At 37.9% G+C, this 20,714-nt stretch overlaps 1 protein-coding gene across 2 annotated transcripts in view; it reads right to left on the bottom strand.

Moving 5' to 3' along the window:
• MAST4 (microtubule associated serine/threonine kinase family member 4) overlaps positions 1-20,714 on the bottom strand; it is a 216,875-nt gene that overhangs the window by 7,406 nt on the left and 188,755 nt on the right. For both annotated transcript variants that reach the window (XM_085322407.1, XM_085322408.1), the window contains 12 exons: positions 17,259-17,467; positions 16,377-16,515; positions 15,258-15,390; positions 14,365-14,530; positions 11,311-11,412; positions 8,069-8,191; positions 7,711-7,823; positions 5,909-6,036; positions 5,557-5,789; positions 3,482-3,682; positions 1,611-1,840; positions 87-209 (listed from right to left, as the gene is read on the bottom strand). In XM_085322407.1, the coding sequence (XP_085178533.1) occupies positions 87-209; positions 1,611-1,840; positions 3,482-3,682; positions 5,557-5,789; positions 5,909-6,036; positions 7,711-7,823; positions 8,069-8,191; positions 11,311-11,412; positions 14,365-14,530; positions 15,258-15,390; positions 16,377-16,515; positions 17,259-17,467 (1,900 nt within the window). The remainder of the gene's footprint in view (positions 1-86; positions 210-1,610; positions 1,841-3,481; positions 3,683-5,556; positions 5,790-5,908; positions 6,037-7,710; positions 7,824-8,068; positions 8,192-11,310; positions 11,413-14,364; positions 14,531-15,257; positions 15,391-16,376; positions 16,516-17,258; positions 17,468-20,714) is intronic.

Here is a 20,714-nt window from a genome sequence, read left to right as displayed (position 1 = left end):
AACTAACATCTGAAGGAAACTAACATAACCCCTCAATCTTTGGTGAAAACAGTAAATTCTTTGTATTCAAATTGTCCAAAACTTACCTTTAATAACAACTCAATGACTTCTGTATGAACAAGACCGTGCACTGGCTCTCCATTGATATGGGTAATCAGATCCCCAGCTTTTAATCCTGCTTGGTATGCTGCACTTCCCTCTTCCACATTCTGGAAATCAGAGAAAAAGAATAGACATGAAATGGACTCATAAATCCTCATACTTTCAAGAGTGTGCTTTTTGTGCAACCTGATGGCTTTTAAACACAATGAAGAAATCTTACACCTAGAAACCCGTGTGTGTGTGTGGGTGGGGTATATCTRCTTGGCCATTTTGCTCTCATGTACTTACTTGGGCTTTATCCTTCTACGGTGGGGACTGGAACTCTTTTCAAAGTTCATTGATAACACTGTGCTTACTTCCATTGACGTTAAGTTAGCTCTGTATGGCAGAGTAATTTCCATGCACGGTAAGGTAGAGGTCCTTCACAAATTACATATTTGAATGAAGATTTTTAACGTCTTACACTACGAAATACTTACGCAATTAAGGCAGTGATCACATGCAGTACTGATTACAACAGAAAATTTGCAACTCCACCATAATGTTAGGGACTGTTTTATATTTGGATTGAATCTACTAGGCTTTAAACCACTAAGGTGATTTAAATAACTTACTGTATTTTAAAATGTGCTTTCTAAGAATTTCAAGTCATATGGCTGCTATTGCAGCTAACTGCATCTACATAGCTAAAAAATATTGCAGTGTTTTGAAAAATAGAAGGTTTCACTTTCACTGCGATGTAAAATTGTCTTTCTTCCCTTCCTTTCACTGATGTGATACTGCACTAATGGCAAAAAGTCAGATTTTCGGATTTATTCCCTTATCAGTCTCACATACTGTAGCCTCCAGGTTCAACGTTCTTGATGAATTAACAGGCCTGAGAGGTAAATAACATCAATGACATGCTATCTCATCAGTAGCACTCTCATTTCAAAACCTGCCACAGTTACTTAAAACAAAATGTCATCTCAATCTTCAAAGTTTCTGAAATGTTTTTAAGGAATTTTTCGAAATTATTTTCAGCTAGCTGAAACATTTTAGAACAATATATATATTCACAAATATTCACAATTGAAGAAGTTGATAATCAATGAAAGGCAAGTGCTGTCTTGTCCTTTAGCCTGTCTTCCACTTGGTTCAGATCACTAGTGACCGCAGCAGGAAAAATACATGAKTTACTCATTATATTCAGCCCTTTTCCTGTGCCACAGAATCCTCAAAGGTATTCACAATTCCAAATGATGTGCACAACTCTACACAAAAGAAGGTCAGTTCTGGAAATTAGTCTACTTGCAACTAGTGAAATATACAATTCCTTGATTTTTTTGAATTCCCTTAGCTGAAGTAACTTAACAAATTCCATGTATATTTCAACAAGTTCTGTCTACAGTCTTTCTACTTTGCAGTCTCTGACTCTCAGTCTCATAAATACTAGWTTTGCTAGAAGTCTTTTAGCTTTGCAGTCCCGGACCCTCAATCTATAAACAACCAATGAAAAATGATCTTACCCAAACAATATGATGCACAGTGTAGATGTCGCTGTCACCCACATAAACCCTGATTGCTCGGATTGTGAAGCCGTACTTTTTTCCTGAACTGTGAATTACTATTGGCTGATGAGGACTTGCAGCAGCAGTCGAAGAATCACGGCTAGGAGAGGAATCTCGGGAGGATGAAGGATCTGATGATAGGGAATGAGGAGACATAGGACTTCCCAAAGGAGAAACACCAAACACGTCTGGAAGAAAAAAGTCTGTCAGAGTACATTCTGAGTGCACACAAACACAGAATAGAAAACCTGCTTAAAGTTTTGTGACACCTTTGTGCCAAAAATAATCCATTGCATTTGCATCAAGAACTTTCTCCTCACTCAGTGTGAATCTTAGTGTATCACAAGCTTGATTGACAACCAGATCTTGCAACTAAATTTCTTCCTCCACAATATAACCCCTTTTTTTAAGGCTAGGTTTAACTCTAGTTGTAGGCTGTTTCTTCTTTTTAGATAGGACACACAGTAAGAGACCAAGGACCAATGAGCAACAAATACRCTTTAAAAGAACATCGGAGTTTGGCAGTACTGTGAATACATTCCCCTGTCCCCAATATCCAGTAGCACTAAAGTATGCACTAGTTCCTTGGTTTTCTAGAGGCAGCTTTGTACATAGTAAAAGCTACTGTAACCAAGCTATGACACCTACTTAGTACATAGGGCGTAACTCCCAACATCTGTACCAAGCCTCAATTTATACATTGTCCCACTTCACATACGGCCAAAAAAGTTTCTTGCAACAGCAGTATCAGTTATGTTTCATCTGATTTCATTGTTTTGAAAGCACTGCGTGCTCACAGTTGTGCTAATATAAACGCAACTCCAGCAGCGTAAAAAATATTTTGGTGACTGTAACAGGCTGACAGTTACTGAAATGAACGAAGTCCACAGCACAAAAACCATCTTTGGAATCTTGGAATGCACAATAGCACAGTGTTTGCTGACCGCAGTCTCCTGGAGAGCAGATACAGTGCTATGGTACAATGTGCTTTACACCCTGGAGATGGGTGAAGTTTGAGGCGTCAGCTCTCTCCTCCTCAGATAGCCAGAAGCAGTTCAACACCAAGCACAATTTTCCACTTAAAATAACCCACCGAACTTATTGTCAAAGCCACCTTTGAACACATAAAGCAAGTGTAGGATCACGTTTTCAGACCAGTAGACACTTAAATACTGCCTGCAAGGTTTTACGCAACATATGGCCAGTGCAAAAAGTTAAGCTCTAATCCCACTTTTGAAAAACTCTCTCAAAGTTTAGCATGTTTGGACTTTGATTCTGAAACATTACAAAGTGAAGGGCCAACGGAAATATCTGGAAACACTACTTATTATCACTCTACTTATTTATAGCTGTATTTCTAGCTACACATTTTGAGCAATCCCTGTAAGCCAGTGTAGTCCAAACAGGAGCCTACAGGCTGCTTCCATCTTTGGGACACTTATCACCACCTTTACTCCGAAGAGACATGAAAGAACTAGTCAGGCAGAGTATGCTGCTGTAAGAGACTGCTGGCTTTTCAGGGAGCTGTACAACACCTAGCTCTTTACAGTTGCAGCAACAGTCCTATGAAAGGATGAATTGGGACTGAAAGCATTCATCCTGCTGTGCAGGCACATGCTTGAACATGAAGCAATCACCACTGAACTACAGGCTGCCTATGAGAGTGTAGGTGTCTGACAAAATGAGACCATCCAATAGCACACAGGAACAGCAAAAACAAAATCTGTGACAGAGAATCCATTTTGGACTCTCCAAAATCTTGAATTTACATCATAAACCATGTGGTATACACAAATCATAACACTTCAAGTTATCAGATTTATCTATACCTCCTGGGATCATGAGGGACAAAGCACTCGCAGAAAGGGACTTAGTGACTTTTCCAGAGATCTTCTTTTTCTCTGTGCTTTCTAATCGCTGACGAGCCATATGAGAAGCAACTTCACTAGGTGGCTTCGAGGAGTTGTCTGTACTGTCCACACTCTCGCTTCTTCCATTCATCTGATCTAAGTGCTCTGAAAAACTGCCAACTGTACAAAGAAGAAGGGATAAACACATTGAGGGAAACTGGGGGTCAGGGAGGGGAAACAATACAATTGTGAGATGGGAATTTTCCTTGCTGTCAACAAGTTTGTAAAACAACACTGGAAAAAAAAAGAAAAAAAAAAGGAGTAAATCTTTCACAGACTTACAGATTGCATAAGGTTAACAATGAATTGGAGCAGCAGGGACTACAGTGGCTTGTAATCACTGACGAAAGCAAAATGAAGAAAAAAGCTGATAGCAGCTTTTTTGGTAGCTCAATATGCAACATTCACCTTTAAGAACTTAATCATGCATAATCATTCATTTTGCATGTTAACTCCTATTAAAGATAACCAGAGGCTCCACTGTTACATAAGGTGCTATCAGTTTAACAACTCTTCCAAAATCACTAAAACACTAATCCTATTTTTAATCATCATCATCTGCTTTCATTCTTTGGGTGATTTTCTACCACACCTATGCAGAGGAAGATACTCGGTACCGCAAAACTCAGTATTACAATCACATTGGTATTAGGTTATTATAAGTAACAGTTTTCCACAATACTGAATGGAAGAAGGACAATGAAATTTTAAATAACAAAAGAATGGCCTTATACCACAGGAACAACCTGCAAAAGATTTCTTCAAAGATGTCACAGAAAGTTGTACCTTATGAAGCAAGCCCCAAGAGTGGCCCTCTTATTTTAAAGGCATAAGAATTACTCCTAGTATTTCTTTAAGGTCCCAAAACAGCATGTTGCTAATGAATTATACAGAAAACTGAAATTGTTCTTAGCCTAATTGTTAAGGGACAAAAGAGAAACTTTTTTTTTATTTGGCTTTGAGTTCTGTGTAGTAGTGCTATGTCAATACCATCACAGTAACACTGGGTGAGGGGAACAGAACTGTACAGCAACACAAACACTTCAACAAGGAAAGGAGGTACAAATGTTTCTAGTTACACAGCTAGATAAGCTTGGAAAAGTCTTCTCAAAGAAGGAGAAGAGGGGAAAAAAAGAGAAATGCAGACCAAAGGGGAAATTAGAGGTATGGGAACAGAAAGGAAATATATTATACGGGATAACTTAGAACCACTCGGTGAGGTACAAAAGAGAACTAAGCTAGAAATAGGTATATGTCGAAAGAAGATTCCTGGAACTTGTATCTGTTTAAATGTGAGCCTGATATAGGCCTAGATCTGTGTTAACTATCAAGTTGTCCCAGAGTAATGCAAAACTCTCCTCTGAAAGTACAAAAGCAGCAAGCTATGGAGGCCCTACTGAAATGCACACAAATAGTTGTTCTGGAGAAGGTGTGCAAAAAGAAAATTATTATTTACATAGGGAGCTTTTTACAAAACTCTTCAACACTTCAATGACTTCCACGAGTCAAAGACAACCCTGCCAATTCTAAAAGGTGTACATCACTGAAATGCCTCAAACACACACACACAATGGTGTAGCACAGAGCATTAGAAAACAGCTGTACAGATCAGTTGGAAAGACTCTAGGATGATCAATGAGAAGGTTAGATTAGAAAAGTTGTAAAAATGCTGCTTTAAATGCTCAAGGGATCTAAGACTCCATTTCTCCACAGAAGGATCCTGCACAGGCTCCTGATTTACTTGTGTAGCAGCTCTCCAGTCAGTGAAGCAACACCAGCTGTTGGCATTTCCAAAGAAGTTGACACTTTCCTACAAGTATTATTATGAGACTTTACTGGTTTAAGCCTGTGCCCAAACCAAAGCCCTCTTAGGATAGTTCTCTTTAAAGCAGTACTGAAATAAAGGGTTTCTAAATCCACAAATGCTAGTGCAAAACCCAGGACCACCACAATTGTTTCTAATGTCATCAGTCAAGAGACCCACTATAAATTACCTGATAGTGTGGAGCTGCTGATAGTACTTGCTGGAGTAGTAACCTCAGGTTCATCTTGCACTATTTCCTCATTGACAAACGCAGCTTTTTCCTGTTCTTCCCGGGGTCCTACTAGGCAAGCAGGATCATCCTGTTCTCCTTCAGCTGATATGGCCAGTTTTGGAAGCAAACCAGAACTGTGTCGCTGCCTGCTGCTTTCAGTGCCAGAAGAGATGGATGTAGATATTTGTTGCCTGCATTAAAAAAAAGAAAAAAAAAGAAATAAAAACACCCTCACGCAGTTACTGAGATGAGGAGGCCTGCTACCTGACAACCAGGATCTAGATCACTTCCAACACTTCTTTCTACTTACATTTCAGAATATTCTGAACTCCAGCTTAAAGATTCCACAGAACGCAATGTCACACTTTTTATTTTGTCAGCTGCATCTTCTTTTTCTTCACCTTGCGTTTGAGTGACTCGATCTATACTACTAAAAACCTATTGCACAAAAAACAACAAAAAATCCCATTCATCACTGACATATTTGATATAAGAAGATATTTGAAAAATGACACTGCACCTGGTAATCTGCATGCTCTAAAGCTTACATGGTATTTCAGACTATAAACTCCAAGTATCTTCAGCCTTTTTAMATTTCCAAAATTTGTGTTCTTAAAATGCTTTCCAGTTTTGCTTTCTTGGCTCCTTACATACAGGGTCATGAACAATATGAATTCACAGTGAATTCATTTCACTGTGTGAACCACAAGCCTACAAGCAAAATCCCTATCTTTGTGGGGTTTCTGGGTCACAGGATCAATGCACATCTTAGATTACTCCTTCACCATAAAGTCAATGAAAAAAAAGATCCCTAGCCCTAAGCTACTGATTTATTGTCTACCAGTCAGATATGAAAAGGAAATAAAAATGAATGTGAACTGACTATGAAAATAAGAATAAAATTACTTGGCCAGTCACTATAAATCTGTTGTTTAATTAGCTGACAAACAACAAAGTAACTATCAGTTGTGTATTATATAGCCCAAGTTACAGTTTAAGATGCAATGACATAATGACATTAATACACCAAACCATTACTATAGGTATGTTGCCTCCAAAGGGATAAAAGATAACTGAAGAAGAAAATAAGACTTTTCATAATTTACCACTATTTGAACTGGGAACATGCAACCAAGTCAAAACAGGCAGTTACACAGAAGGAGGATAATTAGATTTGCAGGTCCTGTCTCTGCTCCTCCGTGATATCACAGATACGTATATGCAGAGTCGGTATGAACTATGTAGTACTGCGGAGTCAGTATAAAATTCATCAATTAATTAAAGCATTAGTCAGGACAAACAATCATAAGCTTTCAAAATACTTTTTTAGCTCCTAAAGCAAGTTTAAAAAAAAAGTTCACTAATAGAAAGTTTTTGAAAATCACTGCTGGCTGTGATGTAAGAGTAAAAGCAAACTCAGGCTTTCAACTTCTGAATTATTTCCTGCCAATCTTTCCTCCATAGTATTTCCTGAGCATATCCATTCTGCTCCTGTTGGCAAACCCTGCCCAGCAATAATTAGCCATCATCTCATCTACTAGAATATCCTTCCTTTTCAACACTCAGCTTTTCCTCCAGTTCACATCATTCAAATCACTCTCTCAAATCCGTATTTCTTCTTGAGCAAATCATTGCTTTGCTTTTTTTCTTGCAGTCTACTGCCACTTCAGCTTGTTTCTGCTGTAGACAGTTAGTAATGTCATCTGTGCTATATCATTACCAGCAAGATACCAGTAACAACTGGAGTAACACACAAACTATAAAGAAAACCAAGGTAAGGCACATGCCTTAGCACTTAACAGTTTCTCTAAAATTTCTCTTAAATCATTATGATTTTTTTTTAACATAAAGTATAAATCCTTTTATAGATAAGATATCCTTTTCTATTACCTTCTTGAGGATTCAAGGGAAGGAGGGTGGAGGGACACCCTTTCCCCCAGAATCCTCTCAGATTTTGAATTTATGGTACTAATTCCATTCTCACTCAATTTCAGTAGACAATTTCACAGAGAAACAATGCCCTATACACCTTTTCCRTATTTGACATTTCCAAACGTTATAAAAGTAGCAAGATATACACTGCATATTAACATTACAGCAAATTTTACTTACTTTTGAAAACCTGTGTGAACATGAGGAAAACTGTCTAATCTCCAAATTAAAATCTTCATCATTTGTATCATCTTCTTCCTCAGTTTCCATATGGTGGTATTTCTCAGAACGAGCTACAGAAAAAGAAAATAAATTATTTCAATTTATCAGGATGGAAGTATTAGTATTAATTAAAAATATTAATTCTTAAGATTATTTCTCCTGAAATGTCAAATGACCAGTGAAATTCCACAGCTATCACTGGTTCTGATAAAGGGTATTTTCAAAGCATAGGAAGCAAATGTAAAAATGAAAAAAAAACAGTGATAATTTTAACAAGGCATTCACCGCATTTTTAAAAATATAAACTAATACCTACTATCAAAATAACTTGTGTCATCTTCAGACTCCAGTTGTGGAATAAATTCAGCCTTCTGCCTCAGCAGACTATTCCAGTCAAGACTCCGGAAGAACTGATGCTGCTTTACTTCATAAGCACCACCTGGGGGAGCCAGAGAAAAACACTGGGTGAATATTAACCAAATCCTCTGACATTAAATCAATTAAATTCATGGTCCAAAAAAATGTAAATTAGCTTGGAAAGGCATCACTGCAGTCAAGCAGGACTATTGCCCATTTCCACTAGAGCAGTCTAAACTTGTCAGAGCACCACCTCATCCCTTGCTATGTGGCAAGGTGGCACTGCTTTTCTTCTCCCCCCTTTTAATATTTCTATTACATATTTCTGAGTAGGCTAATTATTGTGCATCTGCTACATATTAGTCTGAAACATCAGACACAGCAGTAGTAGCAGTCAAAATGTAAATATGCACAACAGAAAAGTAAGTAGAAGCTGGGAAGTAATGAAGACTGATTCTTTCTTTAATAGTTATTCATAGCAATACCACTGCTGCTTAAAAGCTCCTTTTAGTATTTTAGGTAGTAATAGGCAACTTCATTGGAATAGTCTTATGACTGCCTAGTTGTTATAATTTGTTTTAAATAACTACATTATATTCAAATTAAGTAACAATTGTCAAAACGCAACGAAGTACCAGAATTTTTCCCTTGAGAGGCAGTTAGGGGAGCTACTGATAAGCATAAATGTAGTTCAGAAAAACAAACAGACCAGCAATAGTAACAATAGTAACTGTCAAATTGCTACAGCACATAAATTTGCTTACTGGTCTAGACTAAGATGGGAGAGCGCCATGGAAAAAGCATCAAGTTTCAAAAACTGGTCTATAGATCAGTGTTAAGATTTCCAGGTTGTATTCTTTACTTTTTCTCCACTGCATGAGGGAAAATTTCATTCAAGCCAAATCTTTCTAAATGAAACCACAATCATATCTAATGGTAAGTAACTAGCTAAGGAATGAATTGTAACAATGGATTCTGTCTTTTCTGAATGCTGTAATAGGATATTACAGTAGAATTACTTAATTCTGGACTAGGTTTCAGACACTTCAAACTCAAAGAGCTCAATCTGAGCTGTCTTTTATCATGCCTTGGTGCTACTAAAAATTTCCTGTTACTTAAAAAAAATCCTTTTCTGTCATTTTCCTTCTTCAAAAGAAGCACAGCACCTATCTCTCAATTTCACTATGCCACTAACATCCCTTGAGCAAATCCACCATTGCATATTTTCATGGAGTGCAATGCAGAAGCTAATACGTAATAAACAGATAGGGTTGTCATTTGCAACGCATGGCATAGCCTGAGATAAACAATGCTATTTTTCAGTGCTCCTGTGGAACCAGTCATGTCGTGGCCTCCGCTTCTGTAAGTTGCTTCTGACACTTATAAAGCTTTGTTTCGCTTCCTAAATATTCCTCTGTGATTCAAGGAAATGGCTGCAAGATTCCAGTCTTCAGACTACCAGCTCTTGAGAGACCACAAACAGTCAAAAGAAATCAGGCCACAAACAAACTGAACAGACGTTCCTTGTGGAGGCACTGACCATTACAGCACTTAGGCCAGTCCAATTCTAGCCAATTCACTTTCTTAACCAGCTGTAGCAAAGGAGAGAGAGGCAGGACTCACCATCTACTTGTGATCCAGTCTTTCACAGGGTGACAGCCTTGCACTAACACTATGTTTACAAGGAAAAAGTATAGAGGCAATGAAACAACAATGCCTGAAATTAGTGTATTTAAAGTACGGAGATGGAACTAGTTCTGGTTTTCCAATTTGCCTTTGGCAGTGCTCTTTGCAGTAGATGAAGCAGGAAGCAAGTAGAGGAGCTGTCACTTGGACATAATAGCTCCCTCACCCTTGCCTTGCTCAGTGTGGGGTCAGAGAAAACAACAAACTTTACTGGATGCCATCTGCTCCTGACCATAACTTACAGCGRTGCCTAAGTGAGGTTCACACAGTCCCCAGATGCTCAGGGAGCAGGGGACACATAGCTCTGTCCTTGCTGTCACTTCACTACTTCCCAAATGAAGATCTGTGTTTTTGGATCACATCAATAATGCTAGGGGTCTGGGTTGTTCTCATGTTYCCCCAAGTGACTGTGGTAAGGGCAGTTACAAACTTGTTCCTAAAGCTCCATTTTACGTTAGCTTTAAAAGATAATCACAATCTGACTGCTGGACTCAGTTTTGCTGGTTATTTTCTAAGTACAATCATGCTGACTAAATCTGCCACTCAGTTTCCCAGGCCTCCTAGATACATCTATGTTCATTTATACACAGGGTGTTCACAGTAAGACTCTTGTCTTATAGTTAGGCTCTTTTAGGTAGTAGGTCTTTTTTTTTTTTCGTTCTGGGTTTATGTGGTGCCTTGCCAAGCGGGATGCAGTAACTAAGGCTCCTAAACATTAACATCTTAAAAATAATCAGCACTATTCTTCATTTCTGCCTCTCTCTCAAATTTCCAACTAAAATCTTGCTCCATCAGCTAACAAACTCTACAATATTACATAAACCACACAGTGCTTTCACTAGCCAATGCAGGCTCATTACACCTAATACCATCTACGAGATTTTTTACTTGGAGTGAAGCTTGGCACTGAATGACCACAGCAGAACAAACAGCTTGGTATTGACTAATACTTATTTCTCCCCTTAACATTCACACTTTTGATTTTATTCTTTTTCATATAAGGCAGTAGTGCTGAAGGAGAATGATAAGCCTTTTCATAAGGCAACCTCAGGCAGTCATTTCTGAATAATTAGTTCAAGTAGCTATCACCTACTCTAGAGCAGGAATGAACTAATTTGCCAGGTAAAGGTACTTCTGGCAAAGGAAGGGTTGGTTGTGTTGCAATATCCCTTTTCTCTACTTCTGTTTGTAGTGATTTAATAGTGTGTTCACGAACGAACTCCTTTCAGTGGCTAACTAGATCTTTGAGAGGTTTCTGTTTTACTCATCAAGGCATGAAAAGAGTAAATGAGAACCACCACCATGAATGCTGCGAGGTTACAAAATTTCATACTGTTAAGCTCCTTTTACTGGTTTGAATCTGCAAAATAACCTCTGCTATAACCACATGCTGTCATGCACACACACTGACAGATGCTTCCCTGGCAAAACAAACACAAGAACAAAAGGCCGAGCATGCTGAATGTAGAAGCTATATGTGGTATGCTAACAAAATCTAAAATACTGCCACCTAACCTGTTCCCAGTCTTTCCAAAGGATTTTGCCTGAGCAGCAGGGTAATCAGATCCTGGGCATCTGGAGGTGGTGCTTCATCCTTTTCGGGCCAGTTGATTTCATCTAGCAAAAAAGAAAGTCATTTGTTATTATTTAACTCTAGTCTCAACACCCAGCAAAAGCTGTATGAAAGCTATCATATTAAGCTAGCCGTAGTCAGAGTTAAGGTAACTTTTTCAGGTTGCTTTCTGTTGCATACTATTTTTGACTTTAATCCTCTCTATGCCTTCTCTATACATGTATTTTTATGTCTCCATTTTCCTTGAAAGTACCCTTTAATCCAAAACAGTTTTTACCAGAAGAATATAGCAATGTTTCGCTCATGGAAAGCTCTTACAAAACACTAGCTATTGTACACTGCCCCTCCTCTCCTGAAAGAACAATGTGGTTTAAATTCTAGTTCTATTCCTGGAAACTGGTGATAAGATGGACACAGCTGACCTGATCCAGCAGTCACTGCTCAATTTGTAATCCCTCTCTGATGCTAGTAGTTTCATTGAAGTCATTACTCCCATGACTATGGGCAGACTCTATGGTCTGGAAAGATATATGCCAACATAGTTTTTTTTTTTTTTTTTTTTTTTCCCCAAATCTCCTGTAGTTTAGAGTTAAAAACTCACTCCAACTCCTACGTTACTAAGGCCTTTTGAACTGTATACCCAGTTACACCTAAATCCAGCAGCCAAGTTATTATACCCTGCAGCATCCAGGTAAGGCTGAATAGAAATTCCGCCAAACTTTTGTTTATATTAAACAATGGAAAATTGTGCCAGTTTCAAAATGAACATGAACCTTGTAGTAACTTACACAGCAATTTTTTGTCTGATTTTTAGCAGAAACTGTCTCCACAAATGTAATATATCGCAGGTTTAGACAAAACTCTAAACAGTTTTTTGGGGATTTTGGCACCAGAGAACCAGAGCACTAGGACCAACTGCAGGAGATGCAGAAGACTTAATGATTGTGTTACATGATCTGTATTTTTAGTTTAAAATGGCCACCATAGGAGAAACCATGATCAAAGGTTATATATGAATTCCATCTTTGCATTACAGAGTTTAAAGAAAGATACTGAAATAAATAGGCATGATCTGTAACCTGTTTCTGGAGAGTTATTTTTAAGCTGGATCATTTTAGGCATCTAGTTTACACCTAGGCCTCCCATGGTTGTACTCACACAACCTGTGGGGAAGGAATGGCACAACACAGAAAGCAGTTGAAATGAGGGGGCAAAAATTGAAGGTAGATTTTCATGTAGATTGTAGATTTCACCCAAAGAAATTGGAATTAAAATCCTGAATTCTGTAGTAAGGTTTCTGCAGTTCATTACAAAGGGACTTCACATTTCAGCACAGGAAAATTTTGCATCAAAAGAGCTCTCCTGCAGACACTGACAGGAAGAATGACTTCAGCAAATAGGGATATTTAAAAGAAAAGAAAAACCTGGAAAGTCAAAAGCAAAACAAGAAACTAAGCTGACCAACAGTGTTGGGGTGTGGGTGGAAATGAGTCAGGTTTATAAACACTCCTATAAATAATTTCTGCAAGGTAAATGGCCACACTCAAACACATGACATCATTTACATAAGAATCAGCTAAACTGTAACATATGACGATGTGGTCTACAAAAAGTAAAATTAATGTGACATATGAAATATAAAGTCTGAAGTGCAAATTTTGTCATTAATTTTAGACTATTCCTTCCTCTCCTCCCAATCAAGGAGCTGCCAAATGATATAAAAAAAAAATGCATGTGTGTCTGGAAATGCAATAAAAACATGAGTTATTTCCTTGTTTGCGTCCCTGCAGCTTCTACTGCAGTTTAAATCTGATTCGGAATATAAAGCATGAATATGCATTGCAGCCGTGAGGCAACAAGAACAAAGCGAGCATTTGCTGCTTGTGTTAATTAAACAGTCGATTCTCCCTGCCACTGAGGCCTTGGCTTATCACATCAGCAAACACCACGGTTACAAATCCATAAGCAGCTAAGATATTGTACAAAGAGGTCATATAATGGACAAGTCTACTTCATTAAAGTTTACAAACATACCTGGTTTGCAGTGTCAGAGATGCAAAAACGTGAGATGACAGAATGTCTCCTTAAGCGCAAAAGTAGATTTCTTGAGTTCTCAGAGAACAAGGAGGGGGAGGTTCAGTTACTTTGAGATTCTGGGGTGTGTGTGGCAGGGGGGAGGAAGGTGGTGTTGGTTTTTGGTGTGAGCTAGTGGACCTTTTAGGCAAATCATAAAACATGCTGGGAAATCCTAACAGAGATGCCATTCTGTTAAACTTTTGGCATAAGCAGAGGCTTTCCACATCTATGCATCTGGGAAATTTATGGAAACAGCAGGTAGGATAGTAAGCGAGTCTGCTTAATTATCATTTAGTTTTGCCACAAGCTGCATAACAATAGTTAGGGTCAGCTTTCAGGTTAAGATCTAAAAGGTTATTGAATTTTAAATGAAAGAAGAACAGATGTTACAGAAATAACATTACACTACAACAACCGCCAATGAAATCATTAACAATCTGTGAATTGAATTTGTTTCCTTCTCTTTCTCATTATTTATTATTTGGGAGACATTTGTTTAGGGTTTTACTACACCTTTGTTAATTTCTTAATTGTGCCACGAGGCATTTTCCCAATAATGCAAATTAATTTTAACCTCTTCTTCTCTGGTATAATTTCTTTACTAAAGACTGAAAACACTGTGCTACAGTGGTGTTATTTTACCACTAACATTGCTTTTCAAGCAGTGCAACTCAACCACTGTTTTCTACATTACTGTTTCTGTGCTCAGCAACAACGTACAGTAAATTCAGCTTATAGTCCGAATTTTATTCCTATTGCTTTGACAGAAAATTGTGTGTTATAGTACTAAAATTGCGCTTTTTGGACCAAAACCAGCTTGAAAAACAACTGCATCAGTAAAGTTTTAAATTGCTTTGCTATTAGCAAAACAAAATTTTCACAGTAAGCTGAGAAATTCGTTTCTTTCTGGTAATCCTCACCACTGATTACTTGTCCGAACAGCTCCTCCGGTGTATCTCCAAAGAACGGCACGCACCCAACAAGAAATTCATAAAGGATAATTCCCATAGCCCACCAGTCCACTGGCTTTCCGTAACCCTGCCTCAGTATTACTTCAGGAGCTATGTATTCAGGTGTACCACAGACCTAAAAATAAGAAAACAAACATGATGGTAGAATTAGTTTAACAATACTAATTATGTCATGTTATTTACATTTTTAATTCTTTAAATGTAACATAATATGAAAATATCGAGAAATGAAATTCAGTAGGTTTTAGACTGCTGAGCTTGTATCCAATCCAATTGTTTTAAAATGGTCTAACTATACTTTTATGCATCATAATCATATTTGCATATCTGTCATGCAAAGGATAGTTTCTTTTTCCATTTGTTTTATTATGTGGGAGTTCATCACAACAAATATTTAACTTAAACATATCCTTATCTTTACATGAAAGTTGTGATGGTTTTATCTTAAGTAACTTTTACAGTGAACAGATTGTGAGCAATGGTAATGAGGCATGCTTAAAGGGAAATGGGCCATAGCAAGGATTTTAGCACTCTTAGTTGTACAATGCATCATGTGTTCCACAAGTACTCTGCTGAGACTTCTGAATTCCTTATAAAAACAGCTTTCCATTTGTCTCTCTCATAGACTCACTTAAACACAATTAGGTTGTTCATCTTACTAATAGATGCTAATGTAGAAAGCAAAAATAATCCTAGAACAATCCACAGGGCACCAGTAAAAGCAACTGACACGCAACAGGAACACCAGTGCAGAAATAAAAACAGTTTATACATTACATTCTGCTGGCAAAAATGACTTCATTTGAATACTCAATGTAGAAATGAAAAAGGCTGCATCTTACTTGTTTGTCAAGGAATTCTCTGGCATCCTTCTCAATGTGACCCTCATACAGATTGGTAGTCAAACTCATTAGCCCCACCTTAGACAGGCCAAAGTCTGTAAGTTTTATATGGCCCATGGATGTTACCAATAAACTGAAAATTAGAATGATCTGAAGTTACTGCAATATAATTCAATATTATGCACTTATTATTATTATTATTATTATATTAAGAAGAAAATGGTTCATCAGCACTGCAGAAATATAAAGACAATTTAAAAAGTAATCGTACCAAGTAGAGAACAAAGTTAAAAATCTGATACAGTCCTACATTTGTTACCGGTTTTACAAGACATAAACAAACTATACCAAACTGAATATCATCTTACAGAACCACGAGTGGTAATAGTCAAATGTATCTAGGTTTATAACATAAAATGCTTTGAACAAAAAGAAATGGCCATCCTTCTGAAAGATTCAGGATAGATTTAGTTTTTGAAATAAGGTAGACATTTCCTATCTAGCTTTTTTGAAAAAAATCAGGTATTAAGTTATCAGCTAACTAATATTACAATGGCATGAAGTATCATGCTATGAAGGTATTTTCACTCAATAGAYGTGACCTCATTTCTTTTTTTAATGTGTGATATATAGAAGATCAATGGATGTGCAACAATCATATCAATCATTACAAGCCACTTACTGTAATGGTATTTACACATACAGGAGAGAGACTGTATTTCTAAACTTTGCAAAAAATGCAACAAGATTTCCCAGACTGGCCTGTTCTTTATGTATATAAATATCTACGTTGATGGCATTTTGTATTAAACAGTGTTTTAAGCATACTTAGAAATATTTTTTTAATGGACAAAACATTTCCCTTCATTTCAACCAGAAAAAACTAGCATGTTTTTCTTCAGCTACTATGATAGACTGTTCCATCTCAAAGGACTTTAAAGAACACTTTTGGAAAAAAAAATACTCTCTGTAATTGCAGGTAATGAAAATTCATAAATCGGGCAGAAATCGTGAATCTACATGATAACATTCATAAGGAAAAACTGCATCATGCATAGTGAAACTACTCTCTTTGTATTTTATTTAACAAAGTCTTATGGTTGTATTTTTTATACATACTTGTCTGGTTTCAAATCCCTGTGTACAATTCCATAATTATGAAGGTATTCCAAGGCCAGAACAGTTTCTGCAAAGTACATCCTTGCCATGTCTACAGGTAAGGGACCCATATTCTTCATCAAAGTAGCACAGTCCCCACCTGTGGAAAAAGGACAAACAATCCAGATGGTGTTATAAATTCATGTGGTGTATCAGCATAATCTATATATGCTGCAGAAATAGCCATAAATTGTAGTCATAAATGCTTAATTTTGGGGGCAGATCATTTTTACGATCCAATTTACCATGTCGTCAGACCAACCATTGTACAGCCAAACCGCGTGAGCTGAGTGTGACTGGTACAAGGGTTCAGCTGAAAACCAATTAAGCATGTACCGCCACTGAAAAATGCTCAAACCACCACTGCATGCATATTTCATCTTGCACTCTGTCCACTGTGTTTTTCTTCAACATCAGCACCTCCTCAAATCGCTTCAWCTTCTCTCCCTCTCTGCAAAATCACTACTGTAAACACCCCAGGACTTGCTAAGGAAAATTTAAAATCCAGAAAAGCTAACAGCATTTTCACATGAATTTTCACAGAATTTTCACATTTCACTTCAAATGGTAGGACATTTATGATTATAGTCTACGAGGAACTTATTCAAGGAGCAGTTATTTCCCATTTTAGCTGTAGCACAAGTGTTTTACAAGCTCCCACCAGTAGATAACTACTGGGAAGAAAGCCATCTTGTTCTTGGATTTAGATCCTAAACAAGCATCACCAGAGCACAGAGGACACATACGGGGCCACTTCTAAATGCAAGTACCATCTGGGTTATTTTCCTTTCTTGGTGTTAGAAAATCCTGTTGTTCTACAGTAGAAGAAAACAGATACTTTACCTTCTACATATTCCATGACCATACATAAATGGCGTCTTGTTTCAAAGGAGCAATACATGCTGACAACAAATGGATTTTCTGCAAATGTCAGGATATCGCGCTCAACAAAAGCCTGTTGGATCTGGTTTCGGAGGATGAGATTCTGCTTATTAATTTTCTTCATGGCAAATCTTTGTCTGGTTTCCTTATGTCTCACAAAATAAACAGCACTGAAGAAGTTCGAATGGAAGAAAAAAAGAAGGGGGAATAATCATATTAAGAATATATTTTAAAATATATTTGTAAAAATAGGTACATATATTTAAAACTGTTGTATATGTATTACATTAAAAATTGGCGTTAGTTTAACACAGCTGACAAGCCTTTCACATTTGAGAATGACTGAAGACCTCATTTCATCACCAGCATAAGTCTCAATCAACACATCAGCACAGAAGTTTAAAACAAACAAGCYCCAAACAAAACCAACAAAAAAGAAGAAATAAAAAGCTCTGAATAAATACTGCAAATGCTCTCAGCCCATATAGATTATGGGCGTCTCCACCAGCAAAGGATTATATACAAAAACCAGCTATGGCATAATGATATAAATCATTCTGACAAATGCTCATTCTGTAAGTATGGTGTCATAATTATGACTCGGATTCTATCCRGGGGATTCGAAAATATGCTGAGTTTCTCATGAAGGTTTCATCTGCAACCTCAGAAGTTGCTCGATGGGTGGTTCCTTCATTGCCAGCTGCCAGGTGCAAAATGCATCATCTTCTGTACCTGTTCAGGCCCCGACACTGGCATCGATTTGTATCAGGGCGGGTCACCAGTAGGTAATTTGAAACAGAGATCACTGTATTAACTACTCAGTAACATGTTATGCTCTATCTAGACATGCAAAATTTCCACTGGGGTACAGAGTACAAAGTTTTCTCTAAGCTTGGTTAGATCAGGTCAAGGCAGTGGGGAAAGCAGAGAGRAAAACCTCAGACAAGTCGCTTTATTTGCCGCGCTCAGGAAAAGGAATCACTTGCCATGAAACACACAGGACATTACTGCGGCATTTCTCAAAATCCCTTGAGGCAAATCCTGAAAATGTTTGCTTTGCTTGAAATCTACTTCGCAGCATTTAATGCTTGTAGCATCTCCAATATATGGATTACCACAGTAGTGAGTGTTTATGGAAAGAAAGGACAAAAAGAACATAGAGAAAAAAATTGGACTCGATTATGTAGTTTTTAAATTCAATCTGTTGTCCCCATGAGGTCCGACTATCAGCATACAGTTATTTAAATGAAAAAGGAGATTCTTGCCTTACTGTTTTTATGAAGAGCTCCACACAGCTACCAAAGTTATAGCCACTTAAAAAAAATAATCAACAACAACAAGGAACAAAAATTTCCTTTGTGGCACACTTTCCTGACAAGAAAGCTTCTCTTACTGATTCCAAAGGCTTTCATTAATTCCTTTCTCTTTTCTGAGGGCAGGGCAGGTAAAAAGACATTGTATGTTATGAAACCAGGGGAAAACCACCTTGGGAAAAACCCAAGACAAACCCCACTCTTAGTGCCTCTTACACAGCTTTTCTCCCTCAYGCCTCTCCCCAAGCTCAAAAAACCCACCTAGTTATTCAGCTCTGTGCTTCAGCTCTCCTCCCTGCCGGCTTCATGCCTTCTGTCCTGCACCTCTTCTCACCCCTCACCTCACGTTCGTTACTTTTCTCCACCCCTTCCTCACAACTCTCTTCCTCTGCTTTCCTTTATATTCTTCCCTATCTCTTTTATTGCCATCTCTCCTGCYAGTCAGTCTCAGCTTTTCAATTCCCTGCAGTTTTGCCTTTGCCCTGTTTCAGTGCTCTTGGTTCACTCCTGGGACACAGAGGAGGGAGCCCTCTGGGTGCCTAAAGCCTCGATACTTCAGAAAGAACCGTTGCATCAACCCACTGAACTCAACAGATCCCTGGGCAAGCAGCGCTCTGGCAGGCCTAGGACTCGAGAATGCYGAGCTTTCTCAGAGCTTCACTTTGGACAGCATGTCAAGAGGGACTTTTGAAAGACAGATATTAGCAAGAGCATATTATTACCGCATCTTAATAATTCCTCTGCAGATCACGTGGGTCTGTACAGTCATTACCACCATATTCAATGGTGAAGAACCAGTAAGGCTGAACTATCCAACTAGCAAATACATGTTAGTCATGTTTCCCCAAGTCTTAATCACAGAAGATAACTGCATATACTTCCACCAGAATTCAGTAATCTACAAATCCTCAGAAAAAAATTGTTTAGTTCAAGGTACAGCAGAATCACAAGAAAATGGCAACATACCACATCTCTCTCACATTTATGTGTACATACACAACTTAAACTGTACAAAGTTATTTTAAATTTTTATTTTTAACATGGTTAAGTTTATATCATTATTTATTCACATCCTCCTCTGYGTACCACAGTACCAGAGAAAACAGCATTTATGCTTTACAGAAAAAACTGTGCCCTATACTGCAGCACATTACTCCTGCTGAAGACTCCCATTCTTTCTCCAGCATTCTCCAAATCCACAGCAGTTACACCATTCTCCCAGCCTACCAGTACTCTAAGCACACTAACAACTGCATCTGTGTTTACTGAGAACAAATGTCCAGTAATACTAGAGGCAGATCTTCACACAAAAAGAAAGCTCAGTGAAGTGTGTTCATTAGTTTTCAGTGGTTCTGTCCAACTACTTTGAAAAGAGAAGCGGCCTCATTTTCTACTTCCTTGCTAATTCATTCCATCTTCTCAGAAGGTCATAAATGTGATTGCTGCTTTAGTTTCATTAGGGACTTCTTTTAGATTACCATTGAGGTGAATCCACTGTTTCTATGTCCAAGCGCCTTTGCCTAGCACGGAGTGAAGGAGCAAGGACTGTTACAGTAATGTCTTGTTGAAAATCTCACTCAGTTTCTTAACCTTGGTCACTAATTGCTCAGCTCGTGATTCTCAGTCTATTATAAAGACAAGCGTAATTCTGTGATTCCTTTAATTCAAAAGCAATGCCCTCTCCAGAACATCCAATTGCCTGTCAACCCATTCAGTCACAGCAGTTTGCAGTCTTTTTGCCTGTGATGCCACAGAGTGGCTCTGTTGTGGTCTCCTACATTTTCAAACAAATGATCTGCTTTCTCACCTCCCCCTTCCTATTTTCATAACACGGCTACAAGAGATTTCTCAATCAATCTCTGCAATTTCACTGTAAGGCCTCAACAGGTACACAAATGTCCTATGTTTTATTGATGTCATATTTCATCACAAGAAGTTTACTTTTCAAGGGAAATTATTCATAAACTTTCRGATTGTCCATATATGGCCTTCTTTCACTTCTAACAAATCATCTTCTTCAGCCTGGGGGGAAAAATAARCCCTCTCTGAAATGCCTCTTGCAAATATAAAACATGGATGGATACATGTGCATAAGATGACAAGA

Source organism: Rhea americana, unplaced genomic scaffold (assembly GCF_003343005.1).
Source record: "Rhea americana isolate MKP2758 unplaced genomic scaffold, rheAme1 scaffold_77, whole genome shotgun sequence".
Lineage (NCBI taxonomy): Eukaryota > Metazoa > Chordata > Aves > Rheiformes > Rheidae > Rhea > Rhea americana.
This window is presented reverse-complemented; position numbering and strand designations above follow the sequence as displayed.